Below are 18,179 nucleotides of genomic sequence, written 5' to 3' on the forward strand. Positions count from 1 at the left end.
GAGCTAAGATCCACATGCCTCAGGGCCAGAAAACCAAAAAGTGCAAAACAGAAGCAATATGTGGCAAACTCAATGAAGACTTTAGATATGGCCCACATCAAAAAAAGAAAGAAGCTCCTAATCTTTGAATAAGAGGCTCTACATTTTCACTCTGCACTGAAGCCCACTGGTTACAGAGATGGTCCCACCTCTGACCCTGTGGGCAGGGCCCGAGTCCCCGTTCCAGGGCAGTGAGTCCTCCTTTCAAAGGAGAAAATGAGCGAGGCAGGGGACCCTGGCTCTTTCCTTCCCAGAGCCCCCGGTCCTGGAGGGCAGGGCCATCTGGGCGAGTCAGTTCATGGCAAGCAGCCTCATGAGGCCCCTGGACAGTGTGAGCCTCAGGAAGTCTTGGGGGAGATGCATTTGGGTGGGGCTGGTAAGGACCAGAGATAGCCAGTACCTGGGGGAGAGGCAGGACCCATGGAACAGCTGGGGCTGGGGGTCACCTCTGTGGGGAACAAGGGACCCCTAATATTCAGGCTCCAGGCCCAGTCCTGCTTCCCGTGGACCCCTCCCGGCCTCGTTTCCCCATGAATCATGTGTAAAGGCCTTTGATCAAGTGCGCAACTGTCGAGTGCTATGCACCTGAGAAGGCAGTCACGCCAGAAACTTGGCTCCAGAAATCAGGGTCTCCCCTGCCCTTTGTCTGACGAGATCTCCGGCTGGGGGTGTGGGAGCCCCAGATCTTACTCACGGATCCTGGGGGAGGGGGCACAGGCGGTGGGAGCCCCCAAGGGACGTATGGAGGGGGCAGAGCGGGGCCCGCTCCCCAGGAAACAGAGTGATGACCCTCACGGCCCCAGACACCCGGCCTTTATTTCTGTAGCAGACTGCAGGTCAGCAGGTGGGTACAGGCCCCTGACCCCCCTCACCGCCCTCCTCCCCTACAAAGACAGGGAGACTCTGGGTTCTCTCACTTTCAAGAGAAGGGAGGGCAAAGTCTAGGAGGAGAGGCCGCTGAATGTTGAGCCCATTTGTCTGCAAGGCAGGCCGAGGGGGCTTTTGATTCTGGGGACCAGGACGGGATGTGGGTCTTGATTTACATATAAAATAATCACTCTGTACACTCTCGAGGAGGGGCGAGGACGCAGTCATTGCTCACTGCTTCTTCCGTATCAAGCTAATCTTTGCTGGAGGGGCAAAAAATGAGTGGAGAGAAACATGTGTGTCCCTTGAATGCTCTCATCCCTCCATGAAGGTGATCCAGGTGCACATGGGTCCCTCCAGCAAGGACGGAGAGAGGGAATGTGCCCTTGATAACCAGCCATTCTTAGTTATGACACCTATCTAAGGTGTCTTAGACAGCCACCCTTTTGGCTCATGGTTGTGTTTGGGGGGGGGGGGGCAGGGGCAAAGACTAAGGCCAAGGACCACCCGGCCAAGCAGAGGTGGAGATGGCTGAGCCCTGGGCTGGGTGGCAAGGCACAGTGTGCAGCGATCCCAAGGAGGTCTCGGGTCTCAGGCGGCAGGAACACAGAAGGCAACTCCATCCTCTGCTTGGTAGGGCAGGCAACGCAGAGATGGCGTGTTTCGTTTGCTCGGAACAGAGAACCCTGAGTCTGGAGCTGAGGAAGGCAGGCTGGCCATTTCCCAGGAAAGGGGGATCCCTGCTCTGCCCCCCTCCCCCACTGTGCCTTCTCTGTGAGTCTTCAGCTCCCTGCATGGATAAACAGAAACAGGCTCAAGCCCTCGTGAGTTCCGAGGAAGCAGAGTGGAATGGAAGGGGCTGTCTGTCCTCGTGTGCACGGCTGGGTCCGGATGTCCCCTCTTCACCCTGGGGCCAACCAGGCCCCAGACCAGGCACTCACTAAGAGTGAGATCAGAGTGGTTCCCAGAACTCCATCAGTGTAGACACGCCTGCAGGTCGCTAAGGGCATGCCCCGCCTCCAAGCAGGGAAGTGCTCGAAGTGTGAGTGTGTGTGCTTGTGGATCCGGGGAGGAGGGCTCCGGGCCAGCTCCGGCCTCTGGGCAGGCCCCTCGCAGGCTGCAGATCCTGGACTAGAGCCCAGAGACCTGAATCACAGAGCCCCCAGGCAGGCGGGAGTGGGAATGGAGACCCCAGGCCAGGCCTGGCGGTGAGCCCAGTGAGCAAGCAGGCGAGTGTGCAGGCGGGTGGGTGTGGGGGATGGGGGTGGAGGTGAACGCTTGGGCACCATCACTCTGAGGTACACGCTGAAGACTCCACTCTGCTCCCCGCACTCACTTCTGGTCCTTGTCTTCTAGAAGAAAACCCGAGAGCGTGTGAAGATGTACGTTTGGGAGCATATATCCAGGCTGGCTCCTCTGGGCCCCTTCCGGCCTCCTCTTCTCCCAGGAGAGCCCCACTCTCCCACAACATCTCTCGGTCAGCCCCCAGCCCTGCTACATCCCTCTGGACATCCCCGGGACCTCCTTCACCCCAGGTGCTCCATCAACACCCCCAGAGCATCCGATGCACCTTTTCCTCTTGGTTTCCAGCTTGGTGAACCACCACCCACCAGGACGAGGTCCGGGAACCAAGGCCACCCCGACGTCTCGTCCATCTCTCGTCCTCTGCTGACTCAAGGCCTCTCACCAACACTCTCTTGCCCCTGGCATCATGCTACAGACCCAGTCCATGCCCCCTTCCATGGCTCCCTAACTGCCATCAGAATAAACCCTAGGCCCACCTCGCATCTTGAACCCTCCCAGATCGGTCCACACTCAATCTCTCCAGGCCTCCCGGCCCCCTCAGTGAGGCCCACAGGCCTCCGCCCAACAGCTGCTTAGCCACACCTGGGCAAAGCCAGGAGGTGGGGCAAGAGGACACTCCGCAACCTCCCGGGGCTGACCCAGCAACCCCAACAGTCCTCTGCGGGACACACTCCTCGTAAATCGTGGGGAAGTCATGAGCATCAGTCCTCTGCAAAACTTCCCTAAAAGGCCACCAGGCTGGCTTGGGAACATAACAGGGTCTCCCGTCTCATCCCCGCCCTGGCTGCCTTTAGGAGACCCAAGGGACTGCGGCCGCACGGGGCAGAGCTGTCTGGGTGCCAGCGGGCACACTCCACCCCATCTCTCTGAAGTGGGCACAGATGCCCAGTCTGCAGGCCCCACGCCACTCCTGACAGCCAAGCATCACACTCACAAGCCAAGCCTCACCGGGACCACAGTCAACATCTCGGGTTTCTGGTGGAGGTGGAGGCATTGCCTGGGACCAGCTCACCCTGGGCCTCAGTGTCTCCCCTCCCAGACCAGCTCTACAGGCCCCAGCAGCCTCCCTACCTCTAGCCTCGTCCCCCATCTGCCCTCCGTGGTGATCCCAGTTCTTCCTATGCCTCCACCCTTCTGTGGCTTCCACTTCCCTGAGGACAATGTCCAGGGTCCTTACCTTGATATCCGAGGCCCCTGTCCCACTCTGGCCTCACCCCTGTACCCTGCACTCTGAGCCTCAGCCCCACTAAAGAGCCCAGTTCCTTCTCTGCCAAGTTCAATCCTCCCGTTTCAAACCTTTGCTCACACCCCACCTCTTCTATAAACCACCCCAGCCCCGACCTGGCAGGGACTGCTCCCTCCCCTGTCCCGTCCTGCTAAGGGCCTGCCCCCCTCCCAGACCTGGGCTGACCCCTCCACCATCCAGCAACCAGCCCCGGAACAGTGCCGGAAACAGAGGCTTCTCCCCTTGGCTGAGAAAGGTCCTCACTTGGGAGTTTTCTCGAGAAAATGTGTGGAACCTCTTGGCCAAAGAAAGCTCTTGAAGACATGAAGCTGTCTGAGCTGCCCGCACCCCCAGGAGGCCTGACTGTGGAGGTGAGCCAAGTGCGGCCAAGGTCAAACCTTCTGGGCGGACCACCCCCAACTCCGCGCTCCAGTCAGAGTTGGGGGTCCCGAAGATAGTTTCAGATGACAGAGCCAGTTCCCCCTTCACCTCCCCCGGAGCGTCCAGCATGCTCAGTCGCGTCTGACTCTCTGCGACCCTATGGATTGTAGCCCGCCAGGCCCCTCGGTCCATGGGATTCTCGGGCGTCCAGAGGGTGGGCCAGAAAGATCCCCGCAGCAGGCACAATGCTGCGTCCAGCTCCCCTGCCCGCACCCGTGGGCTGGAGCCTCGCTTTGGCTCCCACTCCCACCAGCTCCACTGTCCCCCTTGGCTGAGCCCTCCTCTTCCCCCACCATGTCTGGTCACCCTGTGGACAGACTTGGGGTGGGCCAGCTTCCTCAGAGAGTGCAAGCCGACTTGTTTTGGCCTTTTCAATAAGACAAAATATTTGCAGTGCCCAGGAGGGCGGGCCAGCATGGGAGATGGGGGCTGACTGATTGCCTTGGCCCCTGTGGAATGCCAGACCAGTGATCTGTTTATAGCCCTTCCCCACCCCCACCCCAGGCATCCCCCCGTGGGCCCGGGATACATTCTTGCCAGAGGTGGCCTTTAAGGACCCACCCAGCTGCTCCAGCGCAGGCCTCGGTCATCTCTGGGCCTAACATGGGCCAGCAGCCTGACCACAGACCCAAGGCCTTGGCTCAAAGTCCCAGGAAGAGGGAGTTTCTCACCCCAGCTTCCTCCCTCTCTGGGCAGTTCAGAGTGAGGACGATCCCGCCTCCCTGCCCTCAGGAGGTTCAAAGCTGCCCGCTCTCTGAGCCCCTGGTAGAGGCGGGCAGAGACGGATAGCATGCTCCGGCCCGCCCCTCCACACACTGCCCCCCACTCTGCCCTTCTGCCCTCTGTGACCGAGATTAGACAGACCCAGAGGTAGGAACTCAGAAAATGCCCCTTTCACCCACCCACAAGGTGATGCCAGTGAGGCCGACCCAGTGCGGTCTGGGGTCCCCCAGGAGGCAGTCAGCGGCTGCCCAGTCTGTGTCTGGGAGGCCGTCCTGAGAGTGCCTGCATTGCGACAGGCTCAGCTCAGAGAAGTCAGAGGGGAAGACCCAGAGGAGGGCACAGCAGGCCGGACTGGGCAGGGCTGGCAGCAAGCGAGGAGAGTGAAGTGATCTAGCACTGAGCGGTGCTCCCGTCGGCTGCCTGCTGAGCCCAGGGCCCGGCCCCGGGCAGCGCGAGACCCTGACACCCACTGCAGACTGGGGGTGGAGGCAGGCAGGGAGGCGGGCTGGAGGAGAGCCGGTGGGGGCGTCTGGGGCCTCCACTCACCGTCCATGTGCATCCGGGACAGGTACTTGAGAGCCTCGTCGAGCAGGATGACAGGCAGCGATATCTGGAGCACTGCCACCCACTGGCGCCCATTCAGTGGGGTCACTTGGAAGATGAGCTGGGATGGGGGCATCTCAGTTAAAGGAAGGAGTGCCTAGGGCCCCCTAGATCCACCGCTTCACATCCCCCCGGCTACAGTGGACTCTTCATGAGCACGTCTAAGATGTCCCTCTGTCCCGCCTCCAGATCTGTGTCCACTTGGTCTCCTCTGCCCCAGGTGCCCTCCCCGGCCCTCACCTGCAGGACCAAGTCCTGTCCTGGTGGGAAGTGGGAGGGATTCTACATTGGGAAAGGGCATCGTCTTTCCTCCTGCCCCAGCCTTGGGGGACCTCTTTTTTTTTTTCTATTTTTTTCTTCCCCTCCACCTGTTCTGTTCCCCAAGTCTGGGGCGGGGGGAATGTCCTGAAGTGGGGGACACATCTGGCTGGCCAGGGTCCAGGTCCCCGCGGTCACTGAGCACCATCAGACCTCTCCCCCATCACAGCCCCCAGGCAGTTTCCATCACAAAGAGGCCCTGGAAAGACCCAGCCTCAGAGGAGAATTAGGGCCCTGTGACCCCAGGAGCTGGAGGAGGGGAGAAGGGCTGGGCAGCCACTCACAGGCAGGGGCGGCACAAGCAGAATGAGGAAGTGCAGGGCCATGGACATGGCCACGGCCGCCAGCAGCCAGGGGTTCAGCCAGGGCGGCATCCGCAGCAGTGACTGGTTCTCCGAGACGCTGTTGAGGGCACACGGGGCGCTCACCTCAGACCGGGATGTGGGCAGGCCCCGATCTGGTCCCCCACCCATCCCCCAAGTGAGGTGCAGAGAGAAGCTGGTCTGAGTTTCAGCATTGTCCTTTAAAATCTGGAGTGCTTCTGGGAGTGCAGCCAGAAGTGGTGTGTGGCTATTGCCCGCTCAGCCCCCAGGGGCCAGTCCTGGGGCTCAGACCCCCTTTCTCTGACCCTCAGACCTAATCCTGGCCCTTCTATTTCCTCAGACCTCAGCCATGTCTCCCTTGATCCCCTGGATCCCAATTCTAGCCCCCACTGGCTCTCAGAATCCTCCTCTGGCCCCTTCTGACCCTCAAACTGTAATTATGGACACCTCCAACGCCACTCCCGGGCCCCTCCGACCCTCAGCCCCTGCCCCAGGCCCCTCTGCCAGCCCACCTGTTCAGGGCATTGCACATCTCGATGGTCACCAGTACAGACAAGGCCATGGTCGTGGGGGAGCGCGACTCAAAGACCCCGCAGTCAATGCCGGCAAAGAGCGGGTTGTCCTCGGAGCACTTCAGGAAGTTCCTCTAGGGGCACCCAGGTGAGATGGGGTGCAGGCAGAAAGAAAAGTGGTCAGAGGCGGGACCAGGGCAGGGGAAGGGGAAGCCTCCCTTCCCCTGCTCACCCTCGGCTCACATCTGGGGACACGGTACAGCCAGTGCTGCTGTGGAGAGGGCCCAGGGAGGGGTGCTCGCTCACCCAGGATGGGGACAGAGGCTGCACTGTGTCAGGGAGAAGGGCAAGATGTTCTGGGGTGGGGTTGTGGTCAGAAAAGGGGAGAGCAGCTGGTATCAGGCTGGGGAGGATGGCAGGGGGCCCTGGACTCAGGGCGTGAGGGCCTGAGTATCAGAGGTGCAGGGGTTGGGGGAGGCAGTGATTAACTGAAGTCACCAAATAAGTTGGGCTTCCCCAGTGGCTCAGAGAGTAAAGAATCTGCCTGCAGTGCAAGAGACCCGGGTTCGATTCCTGGGTTGGGAAGATCCCCTGGAGAAGGAGATGACAATCTACTCCAATATTCTTGCCTGGAAAACCCCACGGACAGAGAAGCCTGGCGGGCTACAGTCCATGGGGTCGCAAAGAGTCGGACACGACTGAGTGACTAACGCCAAATAAGTAAATGCATATGAAAATCGATCAGCAGAATTATACTTGAATAGAATTCACCTTTGACTGATAGAAGATGAAGCTGGGAGCATGCGTGCCAAGTCGATTCAGTCATGTCCAACTCTTTGGTACACGACCCTGTGGACTGTAGGAGCCAGGCTCCTCTGTCCATGGGATTTTCCAGGCAAGGATACTGAAATGGCTTGCCATGTCCTCCTCCAGGGTATCTTCCTGACCAAGGGATCAAACGCAAGTCTCATGTCTCCTATATTGGCAGGCAGGTTCTTGACCACGAGTGCCACCTCGGAAGCTCAGAAGATGAGGCTACTGGGGCCCTAGTCATGATTATTAAATAAGATTCCATTCACACCTCTCTTCATTTCTGCCACTGAAATCGAGCTCTACCAGACCTGCCCTTCGCTCATGACAAGGCCTAACACATGCATGGTCAGGGTGCATTCTTGCTACACAGCTTCTCCACAATGAACAAGGAGCTCCCAGGATCCGGTAAGGGAGGTGGCGCTTGCCCCTGCGGCCCCAGGGGAATTTTCTTCCTGCCCATGAACCTTGCTCTCAGAAGCTGCTGTAACAAGATGCTGAACTGAGGCCACTTGTGAGAATTCCATCTCGTTCTCTTCTGCACCATGGGAATTCGCATGAACATTCACAACCATTACACAGCTCTGTTCTCCAACATCTGGCCCCTGGAATCTCCTCTGAAACAGTGATCCTTTTAAGATTAAAGTTTAGAAATGGGGGCCACGTGCTGTGAAAATAAGCCTCAAAGAGAAATATGTAAAATGATCGGTGGCCTGACCTCCTGCCCAGGAAACCCATCCCTCATTCCCCACATGGCATAAGCGGATAGAGCGACTCCGTCAGCCCGAAGAAACTGCTGGTTCTTTCCTCTCTCATGCACAATGCAAAATGATAAAAGACCATGGCTTGGCTAGACTTCTTCTCTCTTGACAAAGAGAGGGAGAGTCTTATTTAAATCAACAGAGGGAATTTCTCAAAAAAAAAAAAAAAAACCAAGCTCCAGTATTTGGGACAAGTACACAGTTTTATTTGGCACTGATCACAGGGCAGAGAAAATGTCCTAAACTTTGAAACCACCCAACTGACCAAGAGGACAAATGTTCTTTCGGGCTGTGTCACCACCATCAGGCCTCACCTCCAGATCTTAACGGTAAGGACTTTTCTCAAATGTGTACTCACAAATGCCACGCACACACCTCCCATTTGGGCCCATGTGTGCTTGCATCCCCATGCCCATCCATGCCCAGGGAAGACAGTTGAGAATAGAATCACATGGAGGTGTTTCAACAGATAAACATCCCAGGACTTCCCTGCTGGCAGAGTGGGTAAGAATCCGCCTGCCAATGAAGGGGACACAGGTTCAATCCCTGGAAGATTCCAACTGCCACAGAGCAACTAAGTCCTGAACAACTGAATTCCACGTGCCCTAGAGCCTGTGCTCCACAAAGAGAGAAGCCAAGGCAGTGAGAAGCCCATGCGTTGCCATGAAGAGTAACCCCTGCTCACCGCAACCAGGGGAAGCCCACACACACCAACGAAGCCCCATCACAGCCACGCAAAAACAAAAACACCCTGCCAGTTCCCACCTTCTGGGTTTCAGCGGTGAGCACCTGCACTGCGCCTGGATCAGGGGCCGCAGTGTGGCCTCCTGCGTTGTTCATTAGAAGGTGCTCAGGGGCTGGAACTGCTGCCTCACAGTTTCATCGTGAGCACCCCTCCCCTGGGGGGTGGCAGGCCTGTTTCTTTGGGTGAAGCTACTGTTCTCCCTACTCCTTCCCTTGGCCTCCCTGGCTATTTCCTATTCGCCTTCACCTGCGAGCCTCCCTCTGGGTTTCGTTAACATTTTCATAGCTCTTACCGTGTGCCAGGTGTTGGTTTAGGCACTTTATACGTACTGACTCGGGTAATCGTCTGGATAGCCCTATGAGGCAGGGTCTATTACCCATTTTATATGGGTGGAGAGATGAACAGAGAGGTTAAGTCGCCTATTCCAAATCACACAGCTCGTGTGTCATAGAACCAGGGTGTGAACCTGGGCAACCGGGATCCAGGATGTACTCTCTTGCCTTTATTCAGCATTCCTCCAGGAATGCTAGCAAGGCTCCGGGCACTTCTCCTGAAATTCCAACACCTGCAGCTGAGAGTTCTACTTTAGGTCTAACTCTTGACCACCTCCGAGTTCCACAGCCTCCTGCCTTTTCTCTGTGGAAGCACTGCTCACCCTAAAACGTGACCGCCCATTTCCCTGGCTCTCTCCCCCACCAGACGGGACACTCTCTGCAGATACTCTGCCATTTCAGTCACCTCCATTGCTCTAGCAATTTGTGCCTGGCCCAGTCAGGCCTAACAGCTGCTTCTTGACCAACTGGATAAATGAGAAATGGAATGACCTGAGGACAGTTGGGAAGGTGGCCCAAGGGGGTCTGAGGACCGACTGGTGGTGGGTATGGGATGTGTGTCTAGCAGGACTCCAAGGGTCTGGCTGGGGTAACCAGGGAGGAGGTGGAACTGAGATGCAGATGGCAGAAGAGGGAACTGTTTGCAAAAAGGCAACTGATTTTGGCTTTGGACTTGGTGAGTGCACTGGGACCGTGGGATAGCCCATAGGAGGTATGCAGCTGGCTGTATGGGACTGCTCAGAAGGTTGAAATGGGGGGAGGTCCCTGGAGATTTGGGGTTCATAGCACAAAGGATGGTGATAGTGATGGGACAGGAGGAAGGCTGTAGCAGGATGGTCAGCACACCCCCACACTCCACCTGCCGCCCCCAAAGGAGCTGCAGGGGCAGGTGTCTGATCCATCTGCCAAGGGCTGAGGGCCACCAGCCTTTGGGATAGGGGTCTGGGCCCAGGCTCTGCACTGCTGCCAGGAGGGGAGCCCCGTGTGCTTGAGGGCTGGTGGGAGAAAGAAAGCACCCCCAGCTGCCTCCACCAGGCTGTGAACCCCGGAAAGAGCCCTCACACTGCCCCTGGGGGTGGGGAAGACTGCATTACCCTGACACACCCAGGGCAGGGGCAGGAAGTCAGGGTCCCTCTCTTGAGCTCTTCTGTCTACAGGAAAACAGAAAGGCAACCACACCAGAGGAAGGAAAGTCTACATCCAGGCAGCTCTCTCCTTTAAACTGGAAACCCACAACTGGCCTGGCCAGAATTGCCGCGAAGTTTCTTTCAAGCAAAGGAGATGCGTTGGCTGCTCAGACAGAGGGACAGATGGACAGACAGCAGTTGAGGTCAGGATGGAGGTGGCATCTCCTTGCTTGCTTTCAGAGCTAGGCTGAACTAAGCCAGGCCTGTGGTGTCCACCTGCCAGCCAGGGGACTTCAAGAGGTCAATGGGTCCTTTCCCCAAGAGACAGGTTGGCTATAAAAGCCTGGCAGATTCCTTCCCTCCACAATTGATCACTTCAGTCTGACCCTCTGCCAAAAGTTCCACCATTCAGGTGCTCCTATCACCGAGCCCTCGATGTTTGGGAAGTTTCCCAATAAAGGTGAGGCTTCCAGGCAGTGAAGCCTGAGGCCCCCTGTAACTGAATGAAACGGGGAGTGAGCAGCATCTTCTCTGGCTCGGGGGCTGTGCTGCTGTCTCGAGGCTTCGGAGCTTGTTTCCTTAAGTGTGGGTGTCTACAGGTGTGCAGGGGGGGGGAGGGACAGCCACTGGCCACCCGTAGGGTTCTGGATTCCCTCTCTCCTGGAACTCCAACAACAACATGGGCTGTGAGTTCTACCTCTCAGACGACTCCAGTGGGGGCTCCCTTGCTTACCAGCTGGTAGAAGGTGACCTGCGGTCCCTCGGCATCATACAGGAACCACCAGGTGGCAGCAGCCACTGTGGCCAGGCCGACGTACACTGTGGGGAGGGCGGGAAGAAACTGGCTAGAGTGGACGCCTGTGGTTTTCTGGCATCTGTTTCCCTTTCCCAATAATTTGCTGAATCTCTGTCAGGGAACCACTCTCTCCCTTGCGTATGTAGCACCTATCCTCGGGGTCAGCAGTGGCCCTGATGGGCAGTCAGCATCCGCTCCATCCCTGGCCACAGTGATTGGCAAGGAGATAAGCAGGTGACCCAACATGGGTAGAGAACAGGCCTGAGAATTTTATGCTATTTCTACAGAAGTAATAGGATAAGACTCTTTCTTCTGCTTTATTCGGGATTATAATGGGGCAAGTCTGAGCGCTGGAGCTCTGGCAACCATCCTGCCACCCCAAGGGGCACCTGCTTGAGAATGAAGCTCAGGCAGAGCTAAAATATGCCAATGATAGTCTGAGGGCTGGATCCAGCCATGCCTGAAGCATACCTAGTCTTTTCAGTTACATGAGTCCACATACAGTTTCTCTTGACATAAGCCAGGCTGAATCATATTGGTCCGGAGTTTGTAAGTATAACTAATACAAGGGTCTTAGGAAACTCCAGGAATCCCTATGAAAGCTGGGGCCCCACTCACCTCCAATAGCCAGATATCGGAAGAAGAGCCAGCCACTAATGAGGGCCTCTCGAGGGTTTCGGGGCCGTTTCTCCATAATGTCCAGGTCTGGTGGGTTGAAGCCCAGGGCTGTGGCAGGTAGGCCATCGGTCACCAGGTTCACCCAGAGGAGCTGCACAGGGATCAGGGCTTCGGGTAGGCCCAGAATGGCTGTGAGGAAGATGCTGGAACCAGAGTCATGGGCTTGAGCCCCCAGCAAATGGAAGGTCCAGCTGCTACTCACACTCCAGGCCCAGAGTGCCACCCACTGTCTCTGCAGCAGCCCCACCTCACTCTGCTAGTTCTGATGTGTGCACATGAGTGAGAAGCGGGTGCATACACTCTGTTCACGCTGGGCCTGAACCCCTAGTCCCAGCTCTGGGGCCTGGACAGACCCGCCCTTTAGGCCTCTCCCATTGAGGACAGGGCACAAGTTCTCTTTAAGACACACACACAGACACACACATGTGGACAGTGTGTGCCTGAGCAGATACACATTTGTTCACAGATGTGTGCAAAAAACCTAGTGCAGGACACACAATCCCACAAAATACAAGCAAACATCGACACGCTTGCCCTGACGTGCACGGAAGCATAATTCTTACATGGCCAGGAAAACGTGCGCTCACCATTCACCACAGGCATCACTCACATGTGAACCTAAGTGCGTACACAATTACATGCGGGCACAAATCCTCAGTGCTTCTACTCATGCCCAAAGATGAACAGGAAGTCACATGCACACGTGTACACACGCCTCTCACTCAGGCACACACCCTATGTGCACACACACACATACATACACAGACATACTACTGCCCAAAGGTGAGGTGAGTTCTCCCATCTCGCAGGACTCTGAAAGTGGGAAGAAGGTCATGGCTGGAGGGATGCCAGGGGATTTCTCCAGCACCACCCTGGGGACTAAGGTACATCAGGGGTTCTGGAGAATGATGGGGTGTCCCCGTTCCTGCCCACCCTGAGGTGGGACTCTGGAAGGCCCCAGTCTTCCAGGGCAGGACATGGGTCCCGTCATCCCTGCTGCCCCATCCCAGGACCAGGCATTCTTCCTGTCGCCTCATCCCAGACCAGGTATTTTCCCTGTCCTGGGGATGCACAGCTGGTCCAGAGGGCTGGGACGACGGAACACAGGGCCTCACCAGACAACCTCGCCAACGTTGGAGGAGATGAGGTAGCGGATGAATTGCTTCATGTTGCTGTAGATGGCCCGGCCCTCCTCTACCGCAGCCACGATAGAGGCAAAGTTGTCGTCTGAGAGTACCATCTCTGCCGCTGACTTGGCCACGGCCGTGCCAGAGCCCATGGCAATGCCGATCTCTGCTTTCTTCAGGGCTGGGGCATCATTCACTCCGTCTCCTGTCTGAGGGCCAGGTTGGGGGGGGTTCACGCCTGAGAAACTTCCCTGCCACCCGCCTGACTCCCCTCCACTCAGCCTGTCGCCAAGTTTAGGGGTTGTCCCCGAGGAAGCAGACAGCTGAACGGAACCAGTGGTGAGGTCATGAGCCTAGAAACTGATCTGGGGCTGAGGCTAAGGACAGGGCAGGGGGTGTGGGCAAGGACGAAATTGAGAAGAAGGTCAAGTTTAAGGTCAGAGAAGATGGTGAGGTGAGGACGGGAAGAAGGCGAGTCACACTGAGGGCAAGGATGAAATCAAGGTGGGATGTGGGGTAGAAATGAAACTGAGGTGAAGGACAAAGTTAAGGTCAAGTCAGGAATGAGGTGAAGGTCATGGCCCAGGTCAAGGGTCAGTTAGGGGCTGTAGTTAAGGTGAAGGTTGGAGCCAAGGTGAAAGACAGGGTCAAGAATGGACTCATGTTCAAGATAAAAAAACTAGATTAAGGGAGAGATAAGTCAAGGCTATGGTCCCTCTCAGGAATGATGTCATGGTAGAAGGCAGAGTTGATGTCAAAGTCAAGATTGAAGGCCAGATCAAAGTTGAGGCCCACATAAAGTAATAGACTGAGAGGGGGTCAATGTCAGGGATCAGATCAGGGTCCAGGTCAAGACTGGAACCCGTATCAAAGTTGAACTGAGTAAAGGATCAGTTTAAGATGTTTAAGGTTGAGGTCAGGGAGCAAGTCAGTGTGAAGGTCAAAAATAAGGGCCAAGAACAAGTTTACAATTGTAGTCAAGTCAAGGTTGGCGCCCAGATCATTATCAGGTCAAGACTGAGCCATATATAAGGATTAAGGCCAACATAAAGGACTGGGATAGGCTGGAGGTCAAGATTATAGACTGAGGTCAAGACAGGGAGGAGTGAAATAGAGGTTAAGAATAAAATCAGTGTTGATGAAAAGGTCAGCAATCATGAATGAGACAGAACAAAAACTGAGACTAAACCAAGTGTTCATCCAGAGGTGAAGGGGTGAAGAGACTGGTATTACACAGAGTAATGCCACTGAAAAAGAAGCGAAAAATCATGGTACTGAATCCCTCAGCAACATGGATAAACCTCAAAGGAAAAAAGCCAGACACAAACAGCAAATGCTGTATGATCCCACTCATGTGAAAATCCATGAGAGGCCAAATAATCCAAGATGAAAAAAAAAAATCAGAGCAGAGATTGCGACTTGTGGCTGGGGGGCAGATGGAAAGGGTGCATAAAGGAACCTCATGGGTTGATGGTAAAGTTCCCTCTCCTGTGTGAGGGCAAAGTGTACTGATGTCTACAACTGAGTCTGAAATGCATTAAGAAAAGATGGATTAAAGATGGGTAGACAGACAGGTATGTGATAAAGCCAGATATACCTATACTATTTATAGACTCTAGATGGCAGATATTTACAGGCATTCACTATAAAAATCATTTCAATTTCTCTCTGGGCTTGAAATTTTTTGAAATAAGATGTTGGGAAAAATAAGAATGAAACAGAGGCAGGGGTTGACCAGTTGCTCTTTCTAAGCCCTGTGGTCAGTGCTTCCCACTATACCCCAGCCTGTCACCTCCCCCAGGCTCCCAGCTTGTGGCCTCACCATGGCAGTGATCTCATTAAAGGACTGCAGGTTTTCCACAATGCGGGACTTGTGGGCGGGCTCCACCCGGGCAAAGCAGCGGGCCGTGCGGCAGGCGTGGCGCTGCTGCTCGGGGCTGAGGTCATCAAATTCGCGGCCCGTGTAGGCCTTGCCCGCCACATCCTCCGTGTCCTCGAAGATGCCAAGCCGGCGGCAGATGGCCACGGCTGTGGCTTTGTTGTCCCCTGTGATCATGACCACACGGATGCCTGCCTGGTGGCAGCGTGCAATGCAGGCAGCCACCTCGGGCCTCGGAGGGTCCAGCATGCCCACGCAGCCCACGAAGGTCAGGTCCGTCTGTAGGGAGGGGGTAGATGCCAGCAGGGCCTGGACCCATCCTCAACCTGCCACCTGCCCAGTGCCACATGCGGACACACGGGCCCGGGGCCCCAACACCCACCTCCTACTGCACACCCACCTCGTGCTGTGGGTGGACACACAGCCCTGGGGTCCCAGCACCCACCTCGTACTGCACAAACTTGCTGCAGTCATCCAGTTGCATGTCCTCCTTCCTCGGGGGCATGTCCCGGGTGGCCAGTGCCAAGCAGCGCAGCGTGTCCAAACCTGAGCCCCAATCCTTGACCGTGGCCAGGATCTGCTCCCTGGAGGTGGTGTCCAGGGGTACTGTGTGGCTTCCCACACGGACCGAGCTGCAGCGCTCAATCACACTCTCAGGAGCCCCCTGCAGCAGCGGGACAGGGGAGGAGACAACTGGGTCAGTCGGGAGCCCTCCCCTCCCTCCTGCTTAACTGTGAGTTGAGGCCTAGATCGCAGGTAAGTAAGGTCACCCAAGGAGACACACAATAAGGGACACAACAGAATCCATCTTTAAGAAGGTTGGAGCAGGAACCAAGTGGGCCCCACTCTGAGAGCCCAGAGGGTAGGGGGCGCTCACATAGAGTGTGATGCCATGTGAAGCCCCCAGCAGAACATCCCCCCACCCCGGCAATTAGCTTGAAGCTGAGAAGGCCAGACGCAGCATTTTGGGGGACGGGGTGGGAATGGCACCCTCCTGCAGACCCTGTTGCCTTGCCAGGCTGGTGCTCCCATGACGCCAATTCTGTAGGGTGCTCTGCATCGGGAAGTGGGCTGAGCCCTGCTGGGGGACCAGAAACAGAACCCAGCTGAAGGTGTGGGGAATATGGCTCTGGAGGGTGGTCGTGGGGTGCCAGGCTTCTCACTGGCCTTGGGGTCTCACCCTGGACCTTGTCCCAGGCCTGGAAAGAACCTCTGAATCCTTCATCGGTGCCTCCTCCCTCTCCCCAAAAGGTGTCCCAAACACTAGGGGGTTTTGTTTGTTTTTTGTGGCCAAGTCACAGGGCATGCGGGATCCTAGCTCCTCGACCAGGGATGGAACCTGAACCTCCTGCAGTGAAAGTGCAGAGTCTCAACCACTGGAATGTCATGTAAGTCCCTTGATATATATATACATACATGCATACACACACACACACACACACACATATACATATATATATCACACACATATATACATATATATATGGTCAAACACTAGGTATTTAAGAAGCCCAAACTCCCAATACAGCAGCTTTCTGTTTTAAAAAAGGTTAAAATCCCCCACTGCAGGTTTTACAGCAGATTTTAAAGATTTTGCTTTAATCTGACTCCTACTTTAGATTCAAAATCAGTGACAGGAAGGACTATGGACGAGAGTCTGGATGGAGCTGCTTCCTTTCCTCCTTGGGACTGTTTCCAAGACACAAAGCACCAAGTCTGGACACCAACCACTTCAACAGTCCCCATCAGGAGCAAAAGGGTTCCTGACACAGTCCAACCTGACCCGCTATTCAGACGGGGACCCAAGGCCCACGTGGCAGCACAGTGACCCCAAGGTCATGTGGCAAGGCAGTGCCTCTCAGATCAGACCTGGGACCACAGGCAGGCCTCAGCATCTGGCCCGGGTTGTACCTGCCCCACACCTGGGCCCCCTTCCCAGTTCCCCGTGGCAGGCTGACCACCCTCATTCTGGAGTCATCCCTTTGCCGAGGGTCTCCCACCTCCCCCAGTGTCCCACGGCTGCAGGCTCTGGCTCGTCAGAGGACTGGAGAGCAGGCCCCTGGGGACTCCAGGAGTGCAGAGGCCCCAGGCCGGTCAGGCAGGCCCACCTTCACAAACATTTTGCTGCCCTGGGCCGCCAGGCCAGGGCGGGTGGGCGTGCAGTACACTGACATGGACTTCCGGTCTCGGGAGAACTCCAGGGTGAACTCCTTCTGCATCAGCTGCTTGATGACCTGCGGGGCCCGGGCGGGTCAAGGCTTGAGGGGCAGGGCCAGGGATGCTGGCTGCTTCCTCACCAGCTGCTCAGCTCCGTGAAGAGCCTCTTGCTCCCTGCACAGTGGTGAATCTATCCTCCTCTAACCCTGACATTCAAGGCCTCCATCTCCCTCTCCTGCCCCAGAAATGCCCCAGAGTTGCCATTTCCTGACCAGGCTGGGTAATTTCTGACTCCAAGTCCTTGCCCACACTCAGCTGTTCCTCTCTTTTCTCCCTAGACCAGTCTTACTAGGTAGGCATCTGAGGTCCTTCCTCCTCCCAGAACCCTCCCAGGACTCCCTTCCCCTCTCTCCCTTCTCCCGATGCCCCAGAAGCCCCAGCCACACTGCTCACCGCATTGCAGGCGCCAGCTCGCTCCACCTGGGAGAGAGCCTGCAGGTCCGTGTCAAAAACATTCATCTTCTCCACCAGGCAGGTCAGGGCTGTCTCCGTGGCCTCTCCTACCTTCTCATACACACCCTTGGTCTAGGGGGGCCCAGGTATAGGGAGGGAGTAAGGGTTGGGGCAGCCCCTGGCCTCACCTCCCACTCACTCCCTGACCCTTGGAGCTCCCAGGCCCTGCTCCTTCCCTCCCTCTTCTCTCCTTGAGGCCTCCACCACTCTTCACAGGCTCACCGCGGCAAGGGCCCGCTCAGGTCACTGCTGCCTCCCTCTTGAGCTCCGCCCACGCACACAGTTGCTGCCTGTTGGACTTGGTTCTCTTCGGACCCTGAATCTACCTCTCCGGCTCTCTATACGTGCCACTCCAGTGACTGTTCCAGCCAAAATGCAGCTAGAAGCTACTTGAGCTCCTCTCCCTCTTTCACCTAACTGGTCACCAAGTCCCAGGATTTTGGCTCCAAACTCTCTCCAACCCATGCCTTCTCCCCTCTTCCTGAAGCCCCAGCCAGGACTCAGCTGACATTTCTCCGGCCCGGGTGACCACACAGGGCTCCCTGGACCCGGTCTTGCCCAGTCTGTTCTGTCCTCCACACTGAGACCTAAGTGATCATCTGTGAAAGTAGATCTGACCATATCACCCTCCTGCTCTAAACCCTTTGCTGTCTGTTTGCTGCCCCTCAGCTGGGCATCAGACTGACTTGGTCTGGCCAAGTGCCCCCACTCAGGGGCGAAGAGCCTCCCACGTGCACCACGCTTCTGCTCCAGCCACAAGGAAGAGCGTTCACTGCCTAGATCACATAAGGTTATAGTGGCCTGTGGGCCGTTTCTGGGCTGTGCCTTTTGCTTTAAACACTTCCTAGTGTTTGTCCCCCAAACCTCTTCTCCCAGGCATCCCTGGCCTTTCTACCTT

The 18,179-nt window shown here is 56.4% G+C and overlaps 1 protein-coding gene across 4 annotated transcripts in view; it reads right to left on the minus strand.

Moving 5' to 3' along the window:
• Window positions 1-837: 837 nt before the first annotated feature.
• Window positions 838-18,179, minus strand: part of ATP2A3 (ATPase sarcoplasmic/endoplasmic reticulum Ca2+ transporting 3) — a 33,959-nt gene continuing 16,617 nt past the window's right edge. Inside the window, exons 11-22 of one of the 4 annotated variants that reach the window (XM_020903029.2) lie at window positions 17,222-17,353; window positions 16,720-16,845; window positions 15,057-15,275; window positions 14,555-14,890; window positions 12,721-12,941; window positions 11,546-11,748; window positions 10,865-10,950; window positions 6,357-6,490; window positions 5,806-5,923; window positions 5,147-5,264; window positions 4,807-4,897; window positions 838-2,258 (exon numbers count right to left, since the gene is read on the minus strand). In XM_020903029.2, coding sequence (XP_020758688.2) covers window positions 2,195-2,258; window positions 4,807-4,897; window positions 5,147-5,264; window positions 5,806-5,923; window positions 6,357-6,490; window positions 10,865-10,950; window positions 11,546-11,748; window positions 12,721-12,941; window positions 14,555-14,890; window positions 15,057-15,275; window positions 16,720-16,845; window positions 17,222-17,353 — 1,848 coding nt within the window. In that variant the 3' untranslated portion in view covers window positions 838-2,194. Of the gene's footprint in view, window positions 2,259-4,394; window positions 4,898-5,146; window positions 5,265-5,805; window positions 5,924-6,356; window positions 6,491-10,864; window positions 10,951-11,545; window positions 11,749-12,720; window positions 12,942-14,554; window positions 14,891-15,056; window positions 15,276-16,719; window positions 16,846-17,221; window positions 17,354-18,179 lie in introns of those variants that run through there. The other 3 variants (XM_020903028.2, XM_020903027.2, XM_070478890.1) reach the window with 3 other exon arrangements.

Source organism: Odocoileus virginianus, chromosome 17 (assembly GCF_023699985.2).
Source record: "Odocoileus virginianus isolate 20LAN1187 ecotype Illinois chromosome 17, Ovbor_1.2, whole genome shotgun sequence".
Lineage (NCBI taxonomy): Eukaryota > Metazoa > Chordata > Mammalia > Artiodactyla > Cervidae > Odocoileus > Odocoileus virginianus.